Source organism: Pelobates fuscus, chromosome 4, assembly GCF_036172605.1.
Source record: "Pelobates fuscus isolate aPelFus1 chromosome 4, aPelFus1.pri, whole genome shotgun sequence".
Classification (NCBI taxonomy): Eukaryota; Metazoa; Chordata; class Amphibia; order Anura; family Pelobatidae; genus Pelobates; species Pelobates fuscus.
The window spans coordinates 387,678,744-387,703,107 of record NC_086320.1 but is presented as its reverse complement, the minus strand read 5'-3'; the positions used below and the strand labels follow the sequence as shown (position 1 = coordinate 387,703,107).

Genomic DNA, 24,364 nt, shown 5'->3' with positions numbered 1-24,364 from the left:
AACAAGGCATTTGCCTGGGTGCTTAGGGTGGCATTTGTTGCCGCCCCTTCCCCCCCACCCCCCTGAAAGTCCCGCCCTAGGGAAATGCCTTGTTTGCCTTGTGGTAAATACAGTCCTGGAAGTATATATTGTAAAAATTGAATTAAAGTCCAATATAAAGTCCAAATTGCAAAAATGCATTTCACTCATCCATGAGCTTCCTCAGTCAGCTGTAGTGTAGCCTCAAGAATCCTCCATCTTTTAAATGTCATGTGGGTCCTTTGTATCCTCCCCTTTGGGGACACATGTTATTATGTTGGCCAATCCCAAGTCTGAATTGTGTATAGTCACTTTAGGCAATTTTGTGAATTTGCCGCATTTGTTTTTGTTTTTTCATTGGTGGTTAAGTGCTGTCCGCCTGGACGCGTCACTTCCGATCCGTGTTTGGCTGAAGTGACGTTGCGGACTATGCCACTTCCACCCTCCACCTGGCGGAAGGTATGCAATCCCCGGACCCAACTTATTCATCCCTTATTTCATTGGTTGTCAGGGGTTTCTGTTGCGGGTGCGCCACTTCCTGTGTATGGCCGGCGGAGGTGAAGTCGCGGACTGAGCTGCTCGTCACATTCGACCCAACCGCCATGGAAGCTGCGCCTCCCCGTGTTCGTACAACCTCTAACTGACCAGGAAAATGTGTCTGGCAGAGCTGGGGTGGAGGGTGTGGTGGCTGTGATGTCATCACAATTAATTGTGCGTCAGGCCAAACCCCCCTAGCTCCAGTCTTCTTGAATTCCACCATATTGGATGTGGGCAGGAAGTGGGAAAAAACGATAACTGGGAATTCAGATAATATCGCTGATAGGAGCAGATTACTCCATTTAGGGATTGAGTAAAAACAAGTTACATGTGAAGAGAAAGAGGAGAAAAAGAAACAAAAACATGGAAAACAAGTTATATATACTGCATGCAAAGTGCAAATCTCCCAGTATATACTATGATAAAGTCTAATGGAGTCCAATACATATTTAAAACTATCAGTAGAAGTTAAAAAGGCTAAAAAAATGATAGAATAGGTATAAAAAATAGAGCAATCAAAATTGTGATATATATATATATATATAAAATATATAATTTTATGGATTATATAATTCAAAATATCTATACCTGTGGGGCTATCGGGAATGGTCATATTCGGGGTATATCTATCCGATTGTTCATAAAAGGAGAAAAATATAAACATAAAGAAGACCTAAAATTAAAACTGAGAGAGAAATTAGAGGAAATTATATCAAGCCTCGGGGCTGTAAGGTCCCAAGGTGGAATATCCATCTCATTTCATTCTGCCCTAAAACGTTATTGAGGGGGGCGGGGCCTGACCACCATGCACACAAATCGCATGGAAGAACAGCTCCCAGCATTTTCAAGCCTTTTGGCCCACAAAAGCAGTCTGATCCTATACCAGGCACCAAGAAGCTACCACCACATGCACTAAGCGGTACTGGTCCTGAAGATCGTCTCAAAACCCAAGTCTTGGCCCCCTGAGGGGAGAAATGTAATCTTGGTGCCTAAGGCCTAAACCAGCAGTGAGTGAGGTGGACGGCCGCCACCTTGCTATCCTGCATACCGGAAACAAGCTGGACCCTTGACACCACTAGGCGATGGCCCTGCTTCCCCCCCCTTTGGATCGGTGGGGGTCATCCCGGTCCACCCTGAAGCCCTACTTCCAGCTTACTAGCAATACCAGCTACTTGCATTGGAGGACCCGCTTACCGAACAAGATGGCGGCGGAGTCTATTCCTACCTCCACAGAGATGGTGGTCTCTCTCTGGGCTCTTGGCACCCCATGCGTGCAGGGCAGGGCAACACTGTGTCACAAATGGCTCATGGGTGCTAACAATTGACACCGAGGCAGACTGCCGGAAGCACCGACCTCTACCTCTCCACACGCCACCTCCTGGCTTTGCAGCATCAGCTCCCGCAACATGGAGAAATTTCAAGTCACTCCACAACCTCAAGTGACACACCGCACCTGGCTCTGAGGAGTGACTGGGTTAACAAGGCTGACTGATGGCTGTCCGATGTCTGAAAATGGGGACTCTTACCGACCGGCGGTGGGAGATGGGGATCTCTACCTGGGGACTGGGGTGACTCTCCATGCAGCAAGTACAGTGGACACCCACGCTTGTTTAGCTGGCTGTATGATGCCAAGGGCTCAGGGACCTTAATCCGATATGGCATACATAATTGCATATCAGCTTCTCTCCTATTGATTTAATTCTAATGCCATACTGTTTAACTTGTTATGTTTGATCTACCTTTAAAAAAAACAAAAAAGTGCAGCATCTATGACATGTGAGACCAACTTTTCTTGTTACACGTGCTTACGCTAAGGTGTCTTAACAATCCTGTATTTTATTCATGCACTACAAAAATTAAGAATTAAAAACAAAAAACAAAAAAAAAGTTATTGAAATCTCCGCCTCTCCAGTTTCCTAAAACTTTATGAATGCATAAATACTGAAGTCCACTGGGGTTACTATTATGTTTAATTTTAAAATGATGTGACACGCTATGACCTTTATATCCTTTTTTAGTATTTAGCTAACTGAGGAAGCTAATGGATGAGTGAAACGCATTTCAGCAATTTGGACTTTGATTCCATTTTTACAATATATACTACATGGTTTTATTTGTTATCAATACATTTTTATTTTATTTTTATACGCTATTCTAATCGAGTCATTGAAACCTCAAAGAATCTTCACTGGGGAAGTGCCATCCCCAGAAAAGTGGCACTCTGCTAAATACCCCCCTCCGAGCCAGGCATTGAAGGATCTAAAAAAGGTGAGCGTAATACTTACCAACAGGACATTTATCTGAATTTGTACAATATCACACATTGGTCGCTTCTCTCTTTTTTTTATATTTTTCTGGAGGAAACGTCATAGAGTGAGTGGTTTCTTGCTGCCCTAAAAGCAAAGAGGTTCATTTTACGGAGCCGATATTATATAGGCTCCATACCATGTGAGTGGTTCTAGTTATTTATCTATTAATGATTGCTATTCTCAAGACCATCTACACTATATATTTTTTTCTGTGTTCTTTTTCTTTTCATATGTACCTTCAAGTTTGTTATTACACAATATGTATGGTGTAAGTCAACCCCTGCACAAGTTGTGTTTTATTCACTTATTTATTTATTAGCGCTCCACTAATTGGTTTATAGTTTTATACCATATATTGTGTTTTCAATTCGGTAGTCCGTTTCACTATCCATTTCCTGGTCCTTTTTTATGGTCCATTTCACTATCCATTTCCTTGTCCTTTCATAGTCCGTTTCACTGTCCATTTCCTGGTCCTTTCATAGTCTGCTTCACTATCCATTTCCTGGTCCCTTTTAAACTCTGTTTCACTGTCCCTTTCATAGTCCGTTTCACTGTCCATTTCCTGGTTTATTTCATAGCCCATTTCACTTTCCATTTCCGGGTCCCTTTCATAGTCCGTTTCACTGTCCATTTCCTGGTCCCTTTCATAGTCTGTTTCACTATCCATTTCCTGGGCCCTTTCATAGTCCAATTCACTGACCATTTCCTAGTCCCTTTCATAGTCCGTTTCACTGTCCATTTCCTGGTCCCTTTCATAGTCCGTTTCACTGTCCATTTCCTGGTCCCTTTCATAGTCCGTTTCACTTTCCATTTCCGGGTCCCTTTCATAGTCCGTTTCACTGTCCATTTCCTGGTCCCTTTCATAGTCTGTTTCACTATCCATTTCCTGGGCCCTTTCATAGTCCAATTCACTGACCATTTCCTAGTCCCTTTCATAGTCCGTTTCACTGTCCATTTCCTGGTCCCTTTCATAGTCCGTTTCACTTTCCATTTCCTGGTCCCTTTCATAGTCCGTTTCACTGTCCATTTCCTGGTCCCTTTCATAGTCCGTTTCACTGTCCATTTCCTGGTCCCTTTCATAGTCCGTTTCACTGTCCATTTCCTGGTTTATTTCATAGCCCGTTTCACTTTCCATTTCCGGGTCCCTTTCATAGTCCGTTTCACTGTCCATTTCCTGGTCCCTTTCATAGTCTGTTTCACTGTCCATTTCCTGGGCCCTTTCATAGTCCAATTCACTGACCATTTCCTAGTCCCTTTCATAGTCCGTTTCACTGTCCATTTCCTGGTCCCTTTCATAGTCCGTTTCACTGTCCATTTCCTGGTCCCTTTCATAGTCCGTTTCACTGTCCATTTCCTGGTCCCTTTCATAGTCCGTTTTACTTTCCATTTCCTAGTCCCTTTCATAGTCCATTTCTTTGTCCATTTCCTGGTCCCTTTCATAGTCCGTTTCACTGTCCATTTCCTGGTCCCTTTCATAGTCCGTTTCACTGTCCATTTCCTGGTCCCTTTCTTAGTCCGTTTCACTGTCCATTTCCTGGTTTATTTCACTCTCCATTTCCTGGTCCCTTTCATAGTCTGTTTCACTGTCCATTTCCTCGTCTATATTATAGTCAATTTCCAGGTCCAATTCATAATCCATTTCCTGGTTTATTTCATAGTCCATTTCCTGGTTTATTTCACTCTCCATTTCCTGGTCCCTTTCATAGTCCGTTTCACTGTCCATTTCCTCGTCTATATTATAGTCAATTTCCAGGTCCAATTCATAATCCATTTCCTGGTTTATTTCATAGTCCATTTCCTGGTTTATTTCATAGTCCATTTCCTGGTTTATTTCATAGTCCGTTTCCTCATCCATTTCATAGTCCATTTTCTGGTCCTTTTCTTCTAGTCACATAGAGCTTCCACCGGTTGCATAATCTATTATTTTCATTATTTTGGTTTTGTTTTCCAGCTTTCTGTACAATTAGGTTGGAAACCAAAGGGTGGTAGATTTGATGTATTACCTCTCTTACTTCAAGCCAATGGAGATGATCCAAAGCTGTATGATATTCCTCCAGAACTTATCCTGGAAGTTCCACTACGACACCCAACGTAAGCAATCTGGCCAGGCTGAACAGAGCTTGACGTTACCCACCTTCAGGGTTTGATTAGTTCTTATAAATAGTAAAATAGATCCATACAGAAAAAACATCTTACTGTAACCTCTAATGTCATTTTACCCCACTCCCTCAATGTAAGTTGGTCTGAGCCGGGCCCTTCGCATCTTCTATTTCTGTACGAACAACGTGTCTTCTTACAACTAATTGTTTGGTTATCCACCTAATGTTGGTGCTTCATAAATAATAAGAAGAATAAAAGTAATTGTTTTAAACCCCACACACAGCTCTCACACACTCTTACACAACACACTCACTCACTACACACTCTCATGCAAAACACTCACTCACTACACACTCTCACACAAAACACTCACTAAACACTCTCACACAAAACACTCAGCCAGTACACACTCACTCACTACACACTCACACAAAACACTCACTACACACTCTCACACAAAACACTCACTACACACTCTCACACAAAACACTCAGCCAGTACACACTCTCACACAAACTCACACAAAACACTCAATCACTACACACTCTCACACAAAACACTCACTACACACTCTCACACAACACACTCAGCTAATACACACTCTCACACAACACACTCAGCTAATACACACACTCACTCACTACACACTCTCACACAACACACTCTGCAAGTTCACACTCACGCAAAAGACTCTACATACTCTCTCACACACACACACACACACACAACACTGTGTCACCCACAAACACAACAGTAAACTATCCCAATTCACAAACCAGAGGCAAAGGAGTGAGGAGGGGCCCCAAACTAACAGTCAGCTTTGGACCCTGGCCAATCTTTTATCAACTGTGTAGGTAAGCGAAGTCATTGATTAAACCTATACACAATGTATAGGAAGAATCACTGATTACATCTCTACTCAATGTATAGGTACAGTCACTAATTAAATCTATACACAATGTATAGGTACAATCACTGATTAAATCTATACATGATGTATAGGTATAGTCACTGATTAAATCTATACACAATGTATAGGAAGAATCACTGATTCCATCTATAGACGATGTATAGGTACAGTCACTAATTAAATCTATACACAATGTATAGGTACAGTTATTGATTAAATCTATACACAATGTATAGGTACAGTCACTAATTACATCTAAACACAATGTATAGGTACAATCACTGATTAAATCTATACACGATGTATAGGTACAATCACTGATTAAATCTATAGACGATGTATAGGTATAGTCACTGATTAAATCTATACATGATGTATAGGTACAGTCACTGATTAAATCTATACATGATGTATAGGTACAGTCACTGATTAAATCTATACACAATGTATAGGTACAATCACTGATTAAATCTATACACGATGTATAGGTACAGTCACTGATTAAATCTATACACGATGTATAGGTACAGTCACTAATTAAATCTATACACAATGTATAGGTACAATCACTGATTAAATCTATAGACTATGTATAGGTATAGTCACTGATTAAATCTATACATGATCTATAGGTACAGTCACTAATTAAATCTATACACAATGTATAGGTACAGTCACTGATTAAATCTATACACGATGTATAAGTACAATCACTGATTAAATCTATAGACTATGTATAGGTATAGTCACTGATTAAATCTATACATGATGTATAGGTACAATCACTGATTAAATCTATACATGATGTATAGGTACAATCACTGATTAAATCTATAGACGATGTATAGGTACAATCACTGATTAAATCTATAGACGATGTATAGGTACAATCACTGATTAAATCTATAGACGATGTATAGGTACAGTTACTGATTAAATCTATAGACGATGTATAGGTACAGTCACTGATTAAATCTATACACGATGTATAGGTACAGTCACTAATTAAATCTATACACAATGTATAGGTACAGTCACTTATTAAATCTATACACAATGTTTAGTTACAGTCACTGATTTAATCTATAGACGATGTATAGGTACAGTCACTGATTAAATCTATACACGATGTATAGGTACAGTCACTGATTACATCTATACACGATGTATAGGTACAGTCACTGATTAAATCTATAGATGATGTATAGGTACAGTTACGGATTAAATCTATAGACGATGTATAGGTACAGTTACTGATTAAATCTATACACAGTGTATAGGTACAATCACTGATTAAATCTATAGACGATGTGTAGGTACAATCACTAATTAAATCTATAGACGATGTATAGGTACAGTTACTGATTAAATCTATACACGATGTATAGGTACAATCACTGGTTAAATCTATACACGATGTATAGGTACAATCACTGATTAAATCTATACACAATGTATAGGTACAATCACTGATTGAATCTATAGACGATGTATAGGTACAATCACTGATTAAATCTATACACGATGTATAGGTACAATCACTGATTAAATCTATACACGATGTATAGGTACAGTTACTGATTAAATCTATACACAGTGTATAGGTACAATCACTGATTAAATCTATAGACGATGTATAGGTACAGTTACGGATTAAATCTATAGACGATGTATAGGTACAATCACTGGTTAAATCTATAGACGATGTATAGGTACAATCACTGATTAAATCTATAGACGATGTATAGGTACAGTTACTAATTAAATCTATACACAATGTATAGGTACAGTTATTGATTAAATCTATACACAATGTATAGGTACAGTCACTAATTAAATCTAAACACAATGTATAGGTACAATCACTGATTAAATCTATACACGATGTATAGGTACAATCACTGATTAAATCTATAGACTATGTATAGGTATAGTCACTGATTAAATCTATACATGATGTATAGGTACAGTCACTGATTAAATCTATACACGATGTATAGGTACAGTCACTGATTAAATCTATACACGATGTATAGGTACAGTTACTGATTAAATCTATACACAATGTATAGGTACAATCACTGATTAAATCTATACACGATGTATAGGTACAGTTACTGATTAAATCTATACACGATGTATAGGTACAGTTACTGATTAAATCTATACACGATGTATAGGTACAGTCACTGATTAAATCTATAGACGATGTATAGGTACAATCACTGATTAAATCTATAGACGATGTATAGGTACAGTTACGGATTAAATCTATAGACGATGTATAGGTACAGTTACTGATTAAATCTATACACAGTGTATAGGTACAATCACTGATTAAATCTATAGACGATGTATAGGTACAGTCACTAATTAAATCTATAGACGATGTATAGGTACAGTTACTGATTAAATCTATACACGATGTATAGGTACAATCACTGATTAAATCTATACATGATGTATAGGTACAATCACTGATTAAATCTATACACAATGTATAGGTACAATCACTGATTAAATCTATACACGATGTATAGGTACAGTTACTGATTAAATCTATACACAGTGTGTAGCGGAGAGCCGATCTTGCACAGCTATTCTCCACTAGAGATCCCAGTGAGGCTCAGGAACAAGGTGATGTTAAGTCCACAGGCAAGGTTTCCAGCAGGTAGAGTAATACAGCAATATCCCCATCGCAATCCCAATAACTGGACGACACACAGTTTCAGGAGTAGAACTAACTAGCTTTATTTCACAGTTCCTTATAAAGCCCTCTCCCATGCAAGGGAGGAGGTTCTATCACTTAAGACATTATCCAATCTACAAGTAGTAACCTCCCACAGATCTCCTCCCCTCCTCTAGCATCATAATCCCCTTATCGTGTACACAGTTTTCCCCGAGTTTTGGATGTACCCTAAATACTTGGGGTACATCCACAAATCCAACATCCCCAGATAGCTCTATTCTGGGGGACCAACATACTTTAAAATTAGCCCATTCGGATAAAGCGTTCGGGAGTTATGGGACTTTGAAGTTTGGACCGACCGCAGAGGTAAAGTATCCGAAAACAGTTCCATGTATTCTGGCCCTGCGGTCGGTCACAAACAGGCGAATGCAAAGTGGTGAAATATTACTGTTAAGTGGCCTGACGGGGATTCGGATGAATCCCCTAGTTTGTGGGGTTCCTTCTACCGAACGGCGGGCCGTTCGGTAGTTTCCCCACGAAGTATTAGGAGTCTGGAGGTCTCAGCGGTGTTTGCCTAGTCAAGTGTCCGATTTTGGTTCCAGACACTCGACGGCAAAACACCGCTGTTCGGCAGTCCAAGATGGCCGCCGCCACGTGTTCGCATCCCGAATGGCGGCCACCCAGAGAACAAAGACCACACTGCATGAATAGGTAATTACCCGTTTGCAACATTGTTGCAAACGGTAATTGAAGGCACACTTTACACAGGGTGGTCTGGTTGTTCGGTAGTTTCATTCCCTTGTTTTATTTGAATGATTCTACCGAACAACTAGAGGAATACAGTTCTTTATATTCATTTAACTGTCAATATAACCGGATACCATGATTCCTATACATGTTCACACACATTAAACCAGCAATATGACTAAATACACTTTTTCTCATACATGTTGTGGGACAGCCCGGTACCAATCCGCTACACAGTGTATAGGTACAATCACTGATTAAATCTATAGACGATGTATAGGTACAGTTACGGATTAAATCTATAGACGATGTATAGGTACAATCACTGATTAAATCTATAGACGATGTATGGGTACAGTTACTGATTAAATCTATACACAATGTATAGGTACAGTTACTGGTTAAATCCATAGACGATGTATAGGTACAATCACTGATTAAATCTATAGACGATGTATAGGTACAGTTACTGATTAAATCTATACACAATGTAAAGGTACAGTTAATGGTTAAATCTATAGACTATGTACTGATAAAGTTGCTTCAGATTAAACAGAGACACAATATCATAATTTACAGATTATTGATTTTTTTTTTATAATCAAATAATGGAAGTGCTTTCACCTGATCCAGTTTGGATATTTATTTACTATTTTTGATCTTTTTATCTACTCCATACCTTGGCATTCACTATGGTGGGTGTTTTCAGTTAACACAATCTATTCCACTTTCTCCTTTAGATACGAGTGGTTTGCTGAGCTGGGCTTGAAGTGGTATGCGTTACCTGCCGTTAGTAGCTCACTGCTGGAAATTGGGGGCTTGGAGTTCCCAGCTGTGCCCTTCAATGGCTGGTATATGGGGACAGAAATTGGAATGCGGAACCTGTGTGATCCTTACAGATACAATATATCAGAGGTAAATATATAATAAACCATACAGATACAATGTATTGGGTAAGAGCTGCCATTAATGTCCCGTACAGATACAATGTATTGGGTAAAAGCTGCCATTAATGTCCCATACAGATACAATGTATTGGGTAAGAGCTGCCATTAATGTCCCATACAGATACAATGTATTGGGTAAGAGCTGCCATTAATGTCCCGTACAGATACAATGTATTGGGTAAGAGCTGCCATTAATGTCCCATACAGATACAATGTATTGGGTAAGAGCTGCCATTAATGTCCCATACAGATACAATGTATTGGGTAACAGCTGACATTAATGTCCCGTACAATTACAATGTATTGGGTAAGAGCTGCCATTAATGTCCCGTACAGATACAATGTATTGCGTAACAGCTGACATTAATGTCCTGTACAGATACAATGTATTGGGTAAGCGCTGCCATTAATGTTCCGTACAGATACAATGTATTGGGTAAGAGCTGCCATTAATGTCCCATACAGATATAATGTATTGGGTAAGAGCTGCCATTAATGTCCCATACAGATACAATGTATTGGGTAAGAGCTGCCATTAATGTCCCGTACAGATACAATGTATTGGGTAAGAGCTGCCATTAATGTCCCATATAGATACAATGTATTGGGTAAGAGCTGCCATTAATGTCCCGTACAGATACAATGTATTGGGTAAGAGCTGCCATTAATGTCCCGTACAGATACAATGTATTGGGTAAGAGCGGCCATTAATGTCCCATACAGATACAATGTATTGGGTAACAGCTGCCATTAATGTCCCATACAGATACAATGTATTGGGTAAGAGCTGCCATTAATGTCCCGTACAGATACAATGTATTGGGTAAGAGCTGCCATTAATGTCCCGTACAGATACAATGTATTGGGTAAGAGCTGCCATTAATGTCCCATATAGATACAATGTATTGGGTAAGAGCTGCCATTAATGTCCCGTACAGATACAATGTATTGGGTAAGAGCTGCCATTAATGTCCCGTACAGATACAATGTATTGGGTAAGAGCGGCCATTAATGTCCCATACAGATACAATGTATTGGGTAACAGCTGCCATTAATGTCCCATACAGATACAATGTATTGGGTAAGAGCTGCCATTAATGTCCCGTACAGATACAATGTATTGGGTAAGAGCTGCCATTAATGTCCCATACAGATACAATGTATTGGGTAACAGCTGCCATTAATGTCCCATACAGATACAATGTATTGGGTAAGAGCTGCCATTAATGTCCCGTACAGATACAATGTGTTGGGTAAGAGCTGCCATTAATGTCTCATACAGATACAATGTATTGGGTAAGAGCTGCCATTAATGTCCCATACAGATACAATGTATTGGGTAAGAGCTGCCATTAATGTCCCATACAGATACAATGTATTGGGTAAGAGCTGCCATTAATGTCCCATACAGATACAATGTATTGGGTAACAGCTGACATTAATGTCCCATACAGATACAATGTATTGGGTAAGAGCTGCCATTAATGTCCCATACAGATACAATGTAAGAGCTGCCATTAATGTCCCGTACAGATACAATGTATTGGGTAAGAGCTGCCATTAATGTCCCATACAGATACAATGTATTGGGTAAGAGCTGCCATTAATGTCCCGTACAGATACAATGTATTGGGTAAGAGCTGCCATTAATGTCCCATACAGATACAATATATTGGGTAAGAGCTGCCATTAATGTCCCATACAGATACAATGGATACTTATATCCCTTGATAGCCTAGATCTGAGCACCCAACGTGTCAAAATAGTGCTTAGATCCCACAAATACAGCCAAATCGTCACCAGAGTAAAGTTTTGACCGACCGCACATGTGGGGTCTGCCCAAAATAGTTCCAGAAGAAAAGAGGTAGCGGTCGGTCACTTTCGGGAGTCCCAAAACTAATAAAATACTGAACAGTTTCCCTGGCTCATAGGTAGCGAATGTTCTTTCAGTTTGTGCGTACTTTTCCACTGAACACCGTTCTCCTAGCTTGTCGTGAAATGAAGCAGGCGCTCGTACCAAATTACCAGTGTTCGCAGGACTGTGTGTCTGGCTTGCAGTTTCAGACACTCGACGACCAAGTATCGCAGCCTGCGTTTGTGCGACAAGATGGACGCCGTTTTCCAGCGCCTGTGTCTTTCGGTTATACAACCGCCCAGAGAGAGCACTTAACTTTATGGTTCCTGTAACGGAGCTCCAGTACTCCGACCGAGTACCTCCGCCAAGTCTGCTTCCTTGTAGCTATCAGGGACCCTGAAACACTTCAGACGACACAGGATGAAGGTTAAACAGCAACTCCTTTATCAATCAGCACACATGCAGCCAAACAACTCCTCCCCAGAGGAAAACAAAACGACAGATAAAGACAGACAGTGTTTGAAAATATGACCGTTATTAAGGGTTTTAAACTGGTGTTCTAGGAGGGAGGGGAATAAAACAGTCAAACTAAGTCCATAAAACAGGGTTTTCTCTTCACACTCTGCATCCGAAGTGCATAGCAAAACTGCAGATCCTTTGTCAGAGCATTTAAAGGGCCAGAACCAGTCTAATAAAATCCACTATGCTCAAATAACAAACAGTTCAAATACAGGCAATAATCAATGCAAAAGTCTCTTGTGGCTGCTTCTGCCACAATGCTCCCCCAGAACCAAGCCGGCATACACAGTCTGATCCCAACGGATCTGCTTGGGGATGTCCGGAGGAGTGCTCACAAAAAGCTGTTTCTATGCTTTTTCTGCATCAGAAGTGATTCTCCTGCAAGGGCCCTACAATCCCAAACATGAAAAATCTGGAGTTAGATAGCAACCATGCTAACTCTGTTTAAAGACAATCTCTAATACTTTCCATAAATACATTTTATACACTTACACAGGAAGAATATTACATTCTAATATTCAAAAAGGCATATTATTTTATACGCAAGTCAACATGTTTCTTTTTATGTCTCTTTTGCACCTGTTAGATTGCTGGTGATGCTTGGCTGGTTTACTGGACGCGACGGCAGTAGTATCCCAAGACCTTACACTTCTCACAAAGATGCTGTGGATGCTCTTTACTCTGATCAGACACATCAAGGCCATCTGGTTTTTCTAAAGGTCTCTGTTTGTGAGGGTATACGTTGATGTGACACTTTATGCATTCTTGACCCATATTAGCCCAAGAATTTCCACTCATCCATTTTCTTTTGCACGTTGGGCACTTGTATTCCCCGAAGCATCGCTTCTTTCCTTGGTATGGGGTTAGTCCTTCACCTTTTGGATGAGCCTGAGCCTCAGAGTCGGTGGGTGGTGCCGTGGTGCGAGCCTGTTGACGGGTGACGACTGGGTAAGCCTCCTGTGGGGTTGGTCGTGTAACAAAAGCGGAGGTTAGCTCCCCCAAGTCATTCCCCAGAATAACATCCGCAGGCAAGTACTGCATCATCCCCACTTCCACTTGCCCCGACCCCGCTCCCCAATCCAAATGTACTTTAGCAGTGGGAATTTTGTAAATCGCTCCCCCTGCCACCCGGACTGCCACATATTCTCCAGTGAGCTGGTGCTTGGGGACTAGGTGATTGCGAACCAGGGTTATGGTGGCCCCAGAATCGCGCAGACCCTGAAGGCGTTTTCCCTCTACGTGTACCCCTTGGCGGTGTCCCTGTCGGTTGTCAGTAGCATGGATGAACATTACATCGTGCAAAACGCCCAGGGGTTCATCAGCCGACTCAAGCGGCACTCCTGGCAAAGTTGGCTCTGTATGATAATAATGGGCAGCTGCCCGCGGGGCCATATTCTGCCGGAGCTGATTCCAGCTCTGGCGGCTCCGGTTTTGGGTGCACTCCCGGGCCATGTGCCCCCATTGCTTACAGGCATGGCACTGGATGTTGGCCCTGCCATTATAACGGGAGTGGGGAGGTTGTCCCACAAGTGCTGGTCTGGATGGTGCTGTCGCTGGGGCAGGAGCAATAACTGGAAACGGCTGCGGGTTGGGTTTTGCATACCCTCGGTTATTATTTTTATGATGCCTCCTAGCATCATAATGTTGGTCGGCCAATCGTGCCGCTTCGGTTAGGGTGTGAGGATTTCGGTCATTCACCCATTCTTGAGCCTCTGGTGCCAGGCCATTACAAAACTGCTCCAGTAGCAACATCTGGCGTAACTCCTCCATGGTGGTAGCTCTGCTGGCTTGTATCCAGCCTTGTGAGGCTTGGTCAAGCTTGTGTGCCCACTCTGCATGTGAGTCTTTGTCCCCTTTTTTCAATTCTCGGAACTTGCGCCGGTATGCCTCTGGGGTAATGGCATACCTTTCTAATAGCGCCTGCTTTACCTTGTCATAATTCTTGCTGTCCTCTCTGGGTACAGCCCGGTAGGCGTCTGCTGCACGCCCAGACAGTTTGCCTGCCAACAAGGGTACCCACATAGCTTGCTCTACATCATGCAAGTCACACAATCTTTCAAAATCTTGCAAGAATCCATCTATTTCGTCTTTATCCTCGCAAAAAGTTTTAAATGCATGATGTGGTATTTTTGGCCTTCCCTGGCCCACAGTTGAAACAGCAGCGGTTTCTGCTTGAGGTGAGAAGGCTTGATTCCTTTGCGCCATCACGTACTCCTGTGCATCCGCCGAAATTATGGTCATAATTTCTGGAGATACTGGAGCGGGCCAAAATGCCAATCTTGTCCTCATTTCTCGTTCAAATGGGGTCTCCTCCAAGTTTGCTGGGGGTGTAGCACTACGAGCTCGGTCTCCTTCCATTAGCTCGGCAATAAGTCTTGCTTTAGGCTTATTGCTGGCTATCTTACCCCTGGCTTCCAACAGCTCCTTTAACGTTTGCCGTTTCAATATGGTGTAGTCCGTCCCCATTCACTTCTGCATCTGTATCAATTGCCTTCTGCTTTCCAGTATGTCAATTCCAATTGTATAAACAGCGTTTTTCCTGCTGTACGGTTGGATCCCGCCGCTTGCCACCAATTGTAACGGAGCTCCAGTACTCCGACCGAGTACCTCCGCCAAGTCTGCTTCCTTGTAGCTATCAGGGACCCTAAAACACTTCAGACGACACAGGATGAAGGTTAAACAGCAACTCCTTTATCAATCAGCACACATGCAGCAAAAACAACTCCTCCCCAGAGGAAAACAAAACGACAGATAAAGACAGACAGTGTTTGAAAATATGACAGTTATTAAGGGTTTTAAACTGGTGTTCTAGGAGGGAGGGGAATAAAACAGTCAAACTAAGTCCATAAAACAGGGTTTTTCTTCACACTCTGCATCCGAAGTGCATAGCAAAACTGCAGATCCTTTGTCAGAGCATTTAAAGGGCCAGAACCAGTCTAATAAAATCCACTATGCTCAAATAACAAACAGTTCAAATACAGGCAATAATCAATGCAAAAGTCTCTTGCGGCTGCTTCTGCCACAGTTCCTTTGAAGATAATGAGCCTGGGGTTGGTCTGCATTTGGTAGATAGAATCACTGAATAAAGGGAAAATAACTTGGGCTAGGGGAATCACAGGATTTTCAGGGTAGTTTGTCACAGTAAGAGCTGCCATTAGTGTTTTGTACAGATACGATGTATTGGATAAGAGCATGTATTGTGCACCCCTTCTCTCTTCACAGGAGGTAGCTAATCATCTAGGTCTGGACACAAAGAAGACCTCCTCTCTGTGGAAGGATAAAGCAGCCTTGGAGATCAATATTGCTGTTTTATACAGCTACCAGGTAAACACATAGTGGTTCATTACCTTCCAGCACAGTTAGTCAGTAACATGACAACCGTCCTTTTTCTTACTCCACTGTTACCTGCTAACCTGAGTACTGATTTCTCCTTCCTGCACAATTAGTGAGTAACATGAGTACCGTCCTCTGTATTACTCCACTGTTACCTGCTAACCCGAGTATTTGCTAAATATTATTGAGAATTAAAAGATATATTTGGATCTTCACATGGTTCTGTCTCTGACAGTGTGAAAAGGTGACCATCGTGGACCACCATGCAGCCACAGAATCATTTATGAAACACATGGAACATGAGAACCGACTGCGTGGTGGGTGTCCAGCGGATTGGGTTTGGATTGTCCCACCAATGTCTGGTAGCCTTACCCCAGTGTTCCACCAAGAGATGGTCAATTACCACCTATCTCCTTCCTTCCTGTACCAGGTAAACGTTCTCAGCTCTGCTACACATCACAGAATGGCCACCAGGTTAGGCTGAGGTCCATAAAGTCCACCATTCATACTCCCCTGTTACTGCTGTTGATCTAAATTAGGTAAAGTGATTTCCTCTTGTGCATAAAGAATAAAGGAACATTTCCTGTTGGTTAAAAAATGTCAAACTGGTTATCTGTTGGATCAACTAAGTTTTTAATGCATATTATTTACGCTACATATAGGGCTAAATATCCCTCTGAAACCTTTCTAAGCCCTTCATTATCCAAACGAGTATAGATGTTTTTGTTTTTTTAATGTAATTTGCAGAATGAAATGAATGTTAAAGACGTACTCAGCCTGTACGATGATGACTGTATTTAGGGCATAATACTCAATGCAGACATTCCTTTTACATTCTGTTGCCATTTTCAGTAAGCCGTGCGGCTAGTAATGCCTTCAGGGTCCATCCTAATACCCGGAAGGCATTAGACGGATTTACTTACTGTATGGGAGACAGATGGCAACATGAAGGACACTATACTATAAATAGGAAAAATACAATTGGTCTCAATTTACATCATTTACATTTTTTAAAATAAAAAGATTGCAAAGCAAATCTATAGACAAACTGCTGTGCTATAATAGGACTATATGGCAGATGTCCATCTCTTGCTTCAAATAAATGTTCAATCAGAAAGTGTTCAGTAGCGAAGGGCGTAAACTAGAAAGCAGAACCTCTCTAGGCAATGTGTTGTTCATACTGTAAAATACATGTTTTCAGTGGCCTGTGTTTTTTCATATTATCATTCAGTGGCCTGTGGCTTGTGTATTATCATTCCGTGGCCTGTGTGTGGTGGGAACGCTGCCTAACTGTGAAATGTCCTTTTTCTATGTGGCCTCCTGAAATATGTGTTCCCCTTGGTAATTTTTCCTTAAATCCTGCAAAATACCTTTTAACCTCAAGGGAGCGCTCCAGCGCACGGAGCACGGTGCGCCAGACCACCCCAATACCCCATTTAGAATGGTTAGTTAGAATGTTCACACCTCGCTAACGAGGTGTAAAAACTGCAGACCGCAAGGGAACAGGCGGCGTGTGATTCCCCTGGGTCGCCACCGGTTCGTATCACCGAACGCCCACCAGGGGGAAGCATTTGTCTCCCAAACCGGCCTGCACGCACTGCGTCGGACTAAACCAAGCAACACCATTGAACTAATTTTGGGGATATACAGAGCCTCGAGCCCCAGACTTAGAATGCTAATATCTCGGGCTCTGTACACCCGATCGCCCTGCTTTTTGCAGGGATCACAGATGGGACCTGGAGCTATTTATCAATATAACGTTTTAACCCTGTAATCCCTTCCTGTCCTGGGGCGCTGAGCCCCAAAGTCCCCCCCCATATGTATTGTGTATTCATGTGTGTCCCTGTGTCCTGTTAGTATCTCACAGAGCGGGAAATGGTTATCTGTAACCCAGCCCCCTCCTGCCTGGGATTGTGTTGTGTTGGATAGAGACCCTCTGCGGGGGTCTGTGCATAAAAAGCTGTGTGCCCAAATAAAGATTGTCAAAGGTTGTACCCTGGAACTGTTTCCCGTCCAGTTACTGGGGGAAATGGGTCTGACCAATTATTAATAACGGGAATAACCAGCCGGATTACCCTGCTACACTGTGTATTATCATTTAGTGGCCTGTGTATTTTCATTCAGTGGCTTGTGTATTATCATTCGGTGGCCTGTGTATTATCATTCAGTGGCCTGTGTATTATCATTCAGTGGCCTGTGTATTATCATTCGGTGGCCTGTGTATTATCATTCAGTGGCCTGTGTATTATCATTCAGTGGCCTGTGTATTATCATATTATCATTCAGTGGCTTGTGTATTATCATTCAGTGGCCTGTGTATTATCATATTATCATTCAGTGGCCTGTGTATTATCATTCAGTGGCCTGTGTATTATGATATTATCATTCAGTGGCCTGTGTATTATCATTCAGTGGCCTGTGTATTATGATATTATCATTCAGTGGCTTGTGTATTATCATTCAGTGGCCTGTGTATTATCATTCAGTGGCCTGTGTATTATCATTCAGTGGCCTGTGTATTATCATTCAGTGGCCTGTGTATTATGATATTATCATTCAGTGGCCTGTGTATTATCATTCAGTGGCCTGTGTATTATGATATTATCATTCAGTGGCTTGTGTATTATCATTCAGTGCACTGTGTATTATCATTCAGTGCACTGTGTATTATCATTCAGTGCACTGTATATTATCATATTATCATTCAGTGGCTTGTGTATTATCATTCAGTGGCCTGTGTATTATCATATTATCATTCAGTGGCTTGTGTATTATCATTCGGTGGCCTGTGTATTATCATTCAGTGGCCTGTGTATTATCATTCAGTGGCCTGTGTATTATCATTCAGTGGCCTGTGTATTATCATATTATCATTCAGTGGCCTGTGTATTATCATATTATCATTCAGTGGCCTGTGTATTATCATTCAGTGGCCTGTGTATTATCATATTATCATTCAGTGGCTTGTGTATTATCATTCAGTGGCCTGTGTATTATCATATTATCATTCAGTGGCCTGTGTATTATCATATTATCATTCAGTGGCCTGTGTATTTTCACATTATTATACAAAGAGCAAAAACTTGGGTGCAAGAGAATACTGAGAACAGACAGCAGCTGAAATAGTCTGCCCTTCAGTGGGCCCCAGCTCAGATCTTGAGCTGGTTTTAGCTCATCTTGTGCCATTACTAAAAGAACCAGGCCATTTGCATATCAGACTGATCCCACCAAAAATGGCAGAACAGGTCCAAAATACAAAATTTACTAAAGTGAGTTTCAAATTTAAGGCTAGGGTAGCTGAAATAAAAGCAGAAACAACTCAGATAATTTTTCCAGTTTGGCTATTTTTACCTTAAATGATACCTGTCATGACAAATACAATTTATTCTTAAATTATAGAGAATCAGATTTCCTCTATAAATTGTGCTAACAGAATTGCTAAAAAAAAATGCAGAGATTTCTCTAAAATCAAAAGATTAAAAAACAGCCGTTCGCTGGTCGTCTCAGTAAGTCCAGTCTGTGCACAGAGATAAAAAGGCTGCACTCTGGGTGTCTCTCCTGTTTGGAAAGCAATGCTTGCAAGGGGAAGGAGGGAGAATGGAAAGGCTTTGTGTGAGAGCAGCATCAGAACGGAGACAAAGAGCCAGAATGATTACAGAAACTTTGGTCAGGCAATCTGAGAATGTGGAGAGAGTCAGAACAGATACATTTTATTTACACATCATAAATCTGTTGGCTACTTAAAGTGTTGGCTACTTTTAACTTGTTATGCAAAGCCAATCTGTGGTAGAGGTGTTTCTTACAGCAAGCATAACACCCACTAAATCGTGTTTAATGGTGTAACGGACCGTTTTGCACACAAGAGGTTAAAAACCGCTTAGGCGATATTCCCCTTTCAGATGCACAGACAGCTACTGCAATCACCAATCAGTAAGTCCAGTCTGTGCACAGAGATAAAAAGGCTGCACTCTGGGTGTCTCTCCTGTTTGGAAAGCAATGCTTGCAAGGGGAAGGAGGGAGAATGGGAAGGCTTTGTGTGAGAGCAGCATCAGAACGGAGACAAAGAGCCAGAATGATTACAGAAACTTTGGTCAGGCAATCTGAGAATGTGGAGAGAGTCAGAACAGATACATTTTATTTACACATCATAAATCTGTTGGCTACTTAAAGTGTTGGCTACTTTTAACTTGTTATACAAAGCCAATCTGTGGTAGAGGTGTTTCTTACAGCAAGCATAACACCCACTAAATCGTGTTTAATGGTGTAACGGACCGTTTTGCACACAAGAGGTTAAAAACCGCTTAGGCGATATTCCCCTTTCAGATGCACAGACAGCTACTGCAATCACCAATCTCCCGAATTGCAAACACATGAATACTCAAACTCCTGAACTGCAAACACATGAATTCACCAATCTCCCGAACTGGAACCAGGGGAATGCTCCAAACTCCTGAACAGGAAACACACGAACGCTGTAAACAGCCGAACAGGAAAAAACATACGAATAGTTTACACTCCTGGCAGTCGCACTGTAACAGCATACAATCCAATTCCCCCCAAGAACGAGACGACACTTCGTTTGAGGGTCAAGCAGAACGGATTTACTGGGGCTACCTGCCCGGCTTTTATGCAGGTCTCCCACCTGGTGGACACTCCCCTAGGGGACCAGATGGGAAACTGGGAAACATATTGGACATTGACCAATCACAAGCTTACAATCCCACAATGCATCACAATCCCTCCTCTCTGTCCTGCAGATAATTGGGAAGTAATCCAATTATCTCCAAGGACAGAGGCAAAACTCCATTAACCGGGGGGCGGGGCCGGACCGCCGAGATGGCCGGTCGCAAGCAGAAGGAGCTCCTGCTGCTTCAAATCCAAATACGCCGGAAAAATCAAATTTTGCCCAAGGAACGACCGACCACTAGACTGCCCAAAGCTGAGGGCCTGCTGGAGCCAGGGAGAGGCTGGCTTGTTAAGCTACAGTCCCCTGGAGGAGAGGACTGCGATACCCCGGCCTTCTTCGGCGGTGAGTGGAGCGGGCGGCCGACGCTCCGCTATCCTGCCTCACAGCGCCCAGCCTGGGGCTCGAATTAGAGCGGATCCGGCCCTGGTCCCCCCCCCTATGGACCGGGGGGGTGATCCCGGTCCCCACCTGGAGGCATGGCAGCCGGAACACACAGGCGCCATAGACACGCTTAAGGGCCCGACCGCACCGCACAAGATGGCGACTGCCACGTGCACCGAGGGCAACGAACAAGCACGGGCTCAGGAAGCCTGAACAGACGGCGGCTTCACCCTCCATCAGCTCGCCAAGTGACAGCTCACCCGTCAGAGCCACAATCCATTGGTAGACAGGCAGCAGCAGAGGCTTACCGGTAACGGAGAGACGGAGTCACCAACCTGCAGAGACTCAACTCCATACCCATGATTCTGCCGTCAACCGCTGGGAGCCACACGCCAGAAAAACAACCCCCAATGCCGACCTGGGAGACCGCTCCTCTCAACTCCTAACAGCAGCAAGCCCGGGCGACGCATCTGGAGAGGAACCTCAGCCTACAAGGAGACTAACACCGGGTCGCGCTGACGGGCCGAAACCAACACTGGCGGATTATATACACACTGCCACCCATGAAGCATCGGACACGCCATGTCAGTGACGCGTGTGCCGCTACACGAACTCTAGAACGGACTGGGTGATATAATTCTATAATTAGTATGATAGCTGCCTGGCTTTAACACATGTAACATGTACATGCTGCACCTCTGACCACAGCATACTGCTTACACCTCACACATTGCAACACATACCATGCCAACACACATTACCATTGCAGTAACCACTATTCAGTCTGCACTCACACATCGCTTACAACAGCTATGTTTCAGGCCATTTTGTCTACCATGTGCCCCCACGCGCTGCCTGTAATTAAATCATGCACCCTGCCTCCCCGGGTGAGTAACCTAGGAGCAATCTTGGACAAACATCAGCACGCAAAACACAGGGCCTACGCATGTGTAACGCAACTACCTGTTTAAGTAACCGTATATGACTTGTATAGCATACCTGCATAACTTACACCTCTATGTAATTAATCGACTAAATAATGCTGTAATATCCTTTTGTCAGAACGAGACCATCACAAAAAAAAAAAATGTGCACATACAAACGTATACCCCATTGTACCTATTGTCTGACCAACACGAGGATTGCCTTTGGGGTACCCCGTGTAAAGCTGTAACACCTTATGCACTGCAAAAAAAAAAAACTCCATTAACCACATGGCAGACAAAGGACAATAAAATACATAAAAATACATACTTTTACATTTATCACATAGAACGTGGTACATTCTACATATCCCCAGATAGCTTAGATCTGAGCGCACATTATTACCGGATGGCGCTCAGATCACATACATACAATTCAATCGCCATGGAGCCAAAGTCTTTCATACAGTCTTTCAGTATACGGCTGGGCTCCATGGCATAGCATGGCTTTAACAGTCCACAGAAAGGCACTGTAGGGGATTGTATTAAGCCTGTCCTGTAATATTCATATAAGACTGCATTCGTTTTATTGTATCTGTGTGTATATGCAAACGAATGAAACTACCGAACCATCAGACCACCCCAGTGAGAAGTGTGCGCCTCGTTAAGCGTTCACACTTCTCACAAACCACAGCTTAATTGGTAACTGTTAAGTGCCTGGGTGGCCGCCGTTCGGTATACGAACCACGCGCGGCGGCCATCTTACGCATAAAAATCTCAGCGGTGTTTGGTCGTCGAGTGTCTGGAACTCAAATCGGACACTCAAACAACCGAACACCGCTGAGACCTCCAGAGTGCCATAACTCCCAAACGGAGGGACCAGGCAGCCCCCCGTTCGGTAGAAACAATGTACTGAATAAGGGAATACAGAGGAAGGTAACATTAGCTGTGGATGGCAAGAATTACCGTATGTTTTAACTGCCGAACGGAGACCGACCGCAGGGCCAAAACACATGGAACCTTTCCCGGATACCACCTCGTGTGCGGTCGGTCAAACTTCACCCTCCACCTAACTCCCGAACCCCTGGTCCGATCTTCACCCAGATCAGTGCTACCTGGCGGTACCCTGAGTATTAAGCTATCGGCTTGTTTTAGGGTACATCCAGGTTTTGGGGAAAAGTGCAGTACAACTAATGGGATTATGAGTCACACTGAGGGGAGGAGAGGTGTGGGAGTTAATTGTCACTGTATTGGATGTCCTAATGTTTGCAAATCCCTCCTTTGCATGGGAGAATCTCTTAAAAGGAGGCTGTGGGAACAAACTTCAGTTCTGCTCCTGATGCTGTGTGTCGTCCAGTCATTGGGATTGATGTTGGGATATTGTTGGATTATTTTGCCTCCTGGAATTACTACTTTATGGATTTATAATACTTGTTCCTGAGCCTCACTGGGATCTTAAGTGGAATACCTGTGGAATATCAGCTCTCCGCTACAGGCACGAACCAGCCTTTCTGCAGGGAAAAAGAACAGTGTTAAACATGGGGCCATAGTCCAGTGGCAGGAGGCGGGTGACCAGGCTCCTCCAGTGTTCAGTGACGAGGTTGTTTCCCACACAAATGGTCTCAGCAAAAGGAAGGGGTAATGGAAATAAAAGAAAACATGAACGTTTAATAGTATTAATGTAAGAAACATTTAATTGTAAAACAAGAGTTGTGAAGAAATCCCTCTTTGTGTTCGGTATTTCTCCACTTTTTCATTCGGAGATGTAACTACCAAACAGAGACCACCCCTCTGGCTCGTTAACTTCAAAGCATGTCTCAATTGAACCCTCTACCTGTGCGGCTGAGAAAACGGCGGCCATCTTTTTCTGTGCGAACAAAGGCAGCGGGACTTGGTCATCGAGTGTCTGGAACTAAAATTGGACACTCAACTTCCCAAACACCGGTCCCAACATACGAACGCTGGATCTTTATTTCCCGAACAGCTAGAGGAGCGCTGTTCGGTACTTTTGTTCATTCGTATGAGGGGAACAATTGCTGCTAACAGCCGGGGGAACCGTATTGTGGAATTATTTGTTTTTTGCAACTTTACTAACTAGACTGGCAAAACCACCCAAACTCCTGGAACTGTTTTGGGCAGCAACCTCGCGCATAGCCGGTCACGAAAGACTTCATACTTTTTGAGAACCCCTGAACCGATCTGGGTGAAATTTGGATATGTTAGTCACCCAGATCGGGACTATCAGGGGACATATTATTTGGGGGGATACCATATGCATAAAGGGGTGTTCTAAATATTGGGTAAAACTGTATTTTTTTCTGCCTGGAGATAATTCAGTTATTACTATATCAGACTTGATTATCTTCAGGACTAGGGGAGGGAATTGTATGTTTGTGCTGGGAGTGTTTT

The 24,364-nt window shown here is 42.6% G+C and overlaps 1 protein-coding gene across 4 annotated transcripts in view; it reads left to right on the top strand.

The window, feature by feature from the left end:
- NOS3 (nitric oxide synthase 3) overlaps positions 1-24,364 on the top strand; it is a 226,434-nt gene that overhangs the window by 83,563 nt on the left and 118,507 nt on the right. For all 4 annotated transcript variants that reach the window (XM_063452913.1, XM_063452914.1, XM_063452915.1 and 1 more), the window contains 4 exons: positions 4,816-4,955; positions 10,051-10,225; positions 15,854-15,955; positions 16,200-16,394. In XM_063452913.1, coding sequence (XP_063308983.1) covers positions 4,816-4,955; positions 10,051-10,225; positions 15,854-15,955; positions 16,200-16,394 — 612 coding nt within the window. The remainder of the gene's footprint in view (positions 1-4,815; positions 4,956-10,050; positions 10,226-15,853; positions 15,956-16,199; positions 16,395-24,364) is intronic.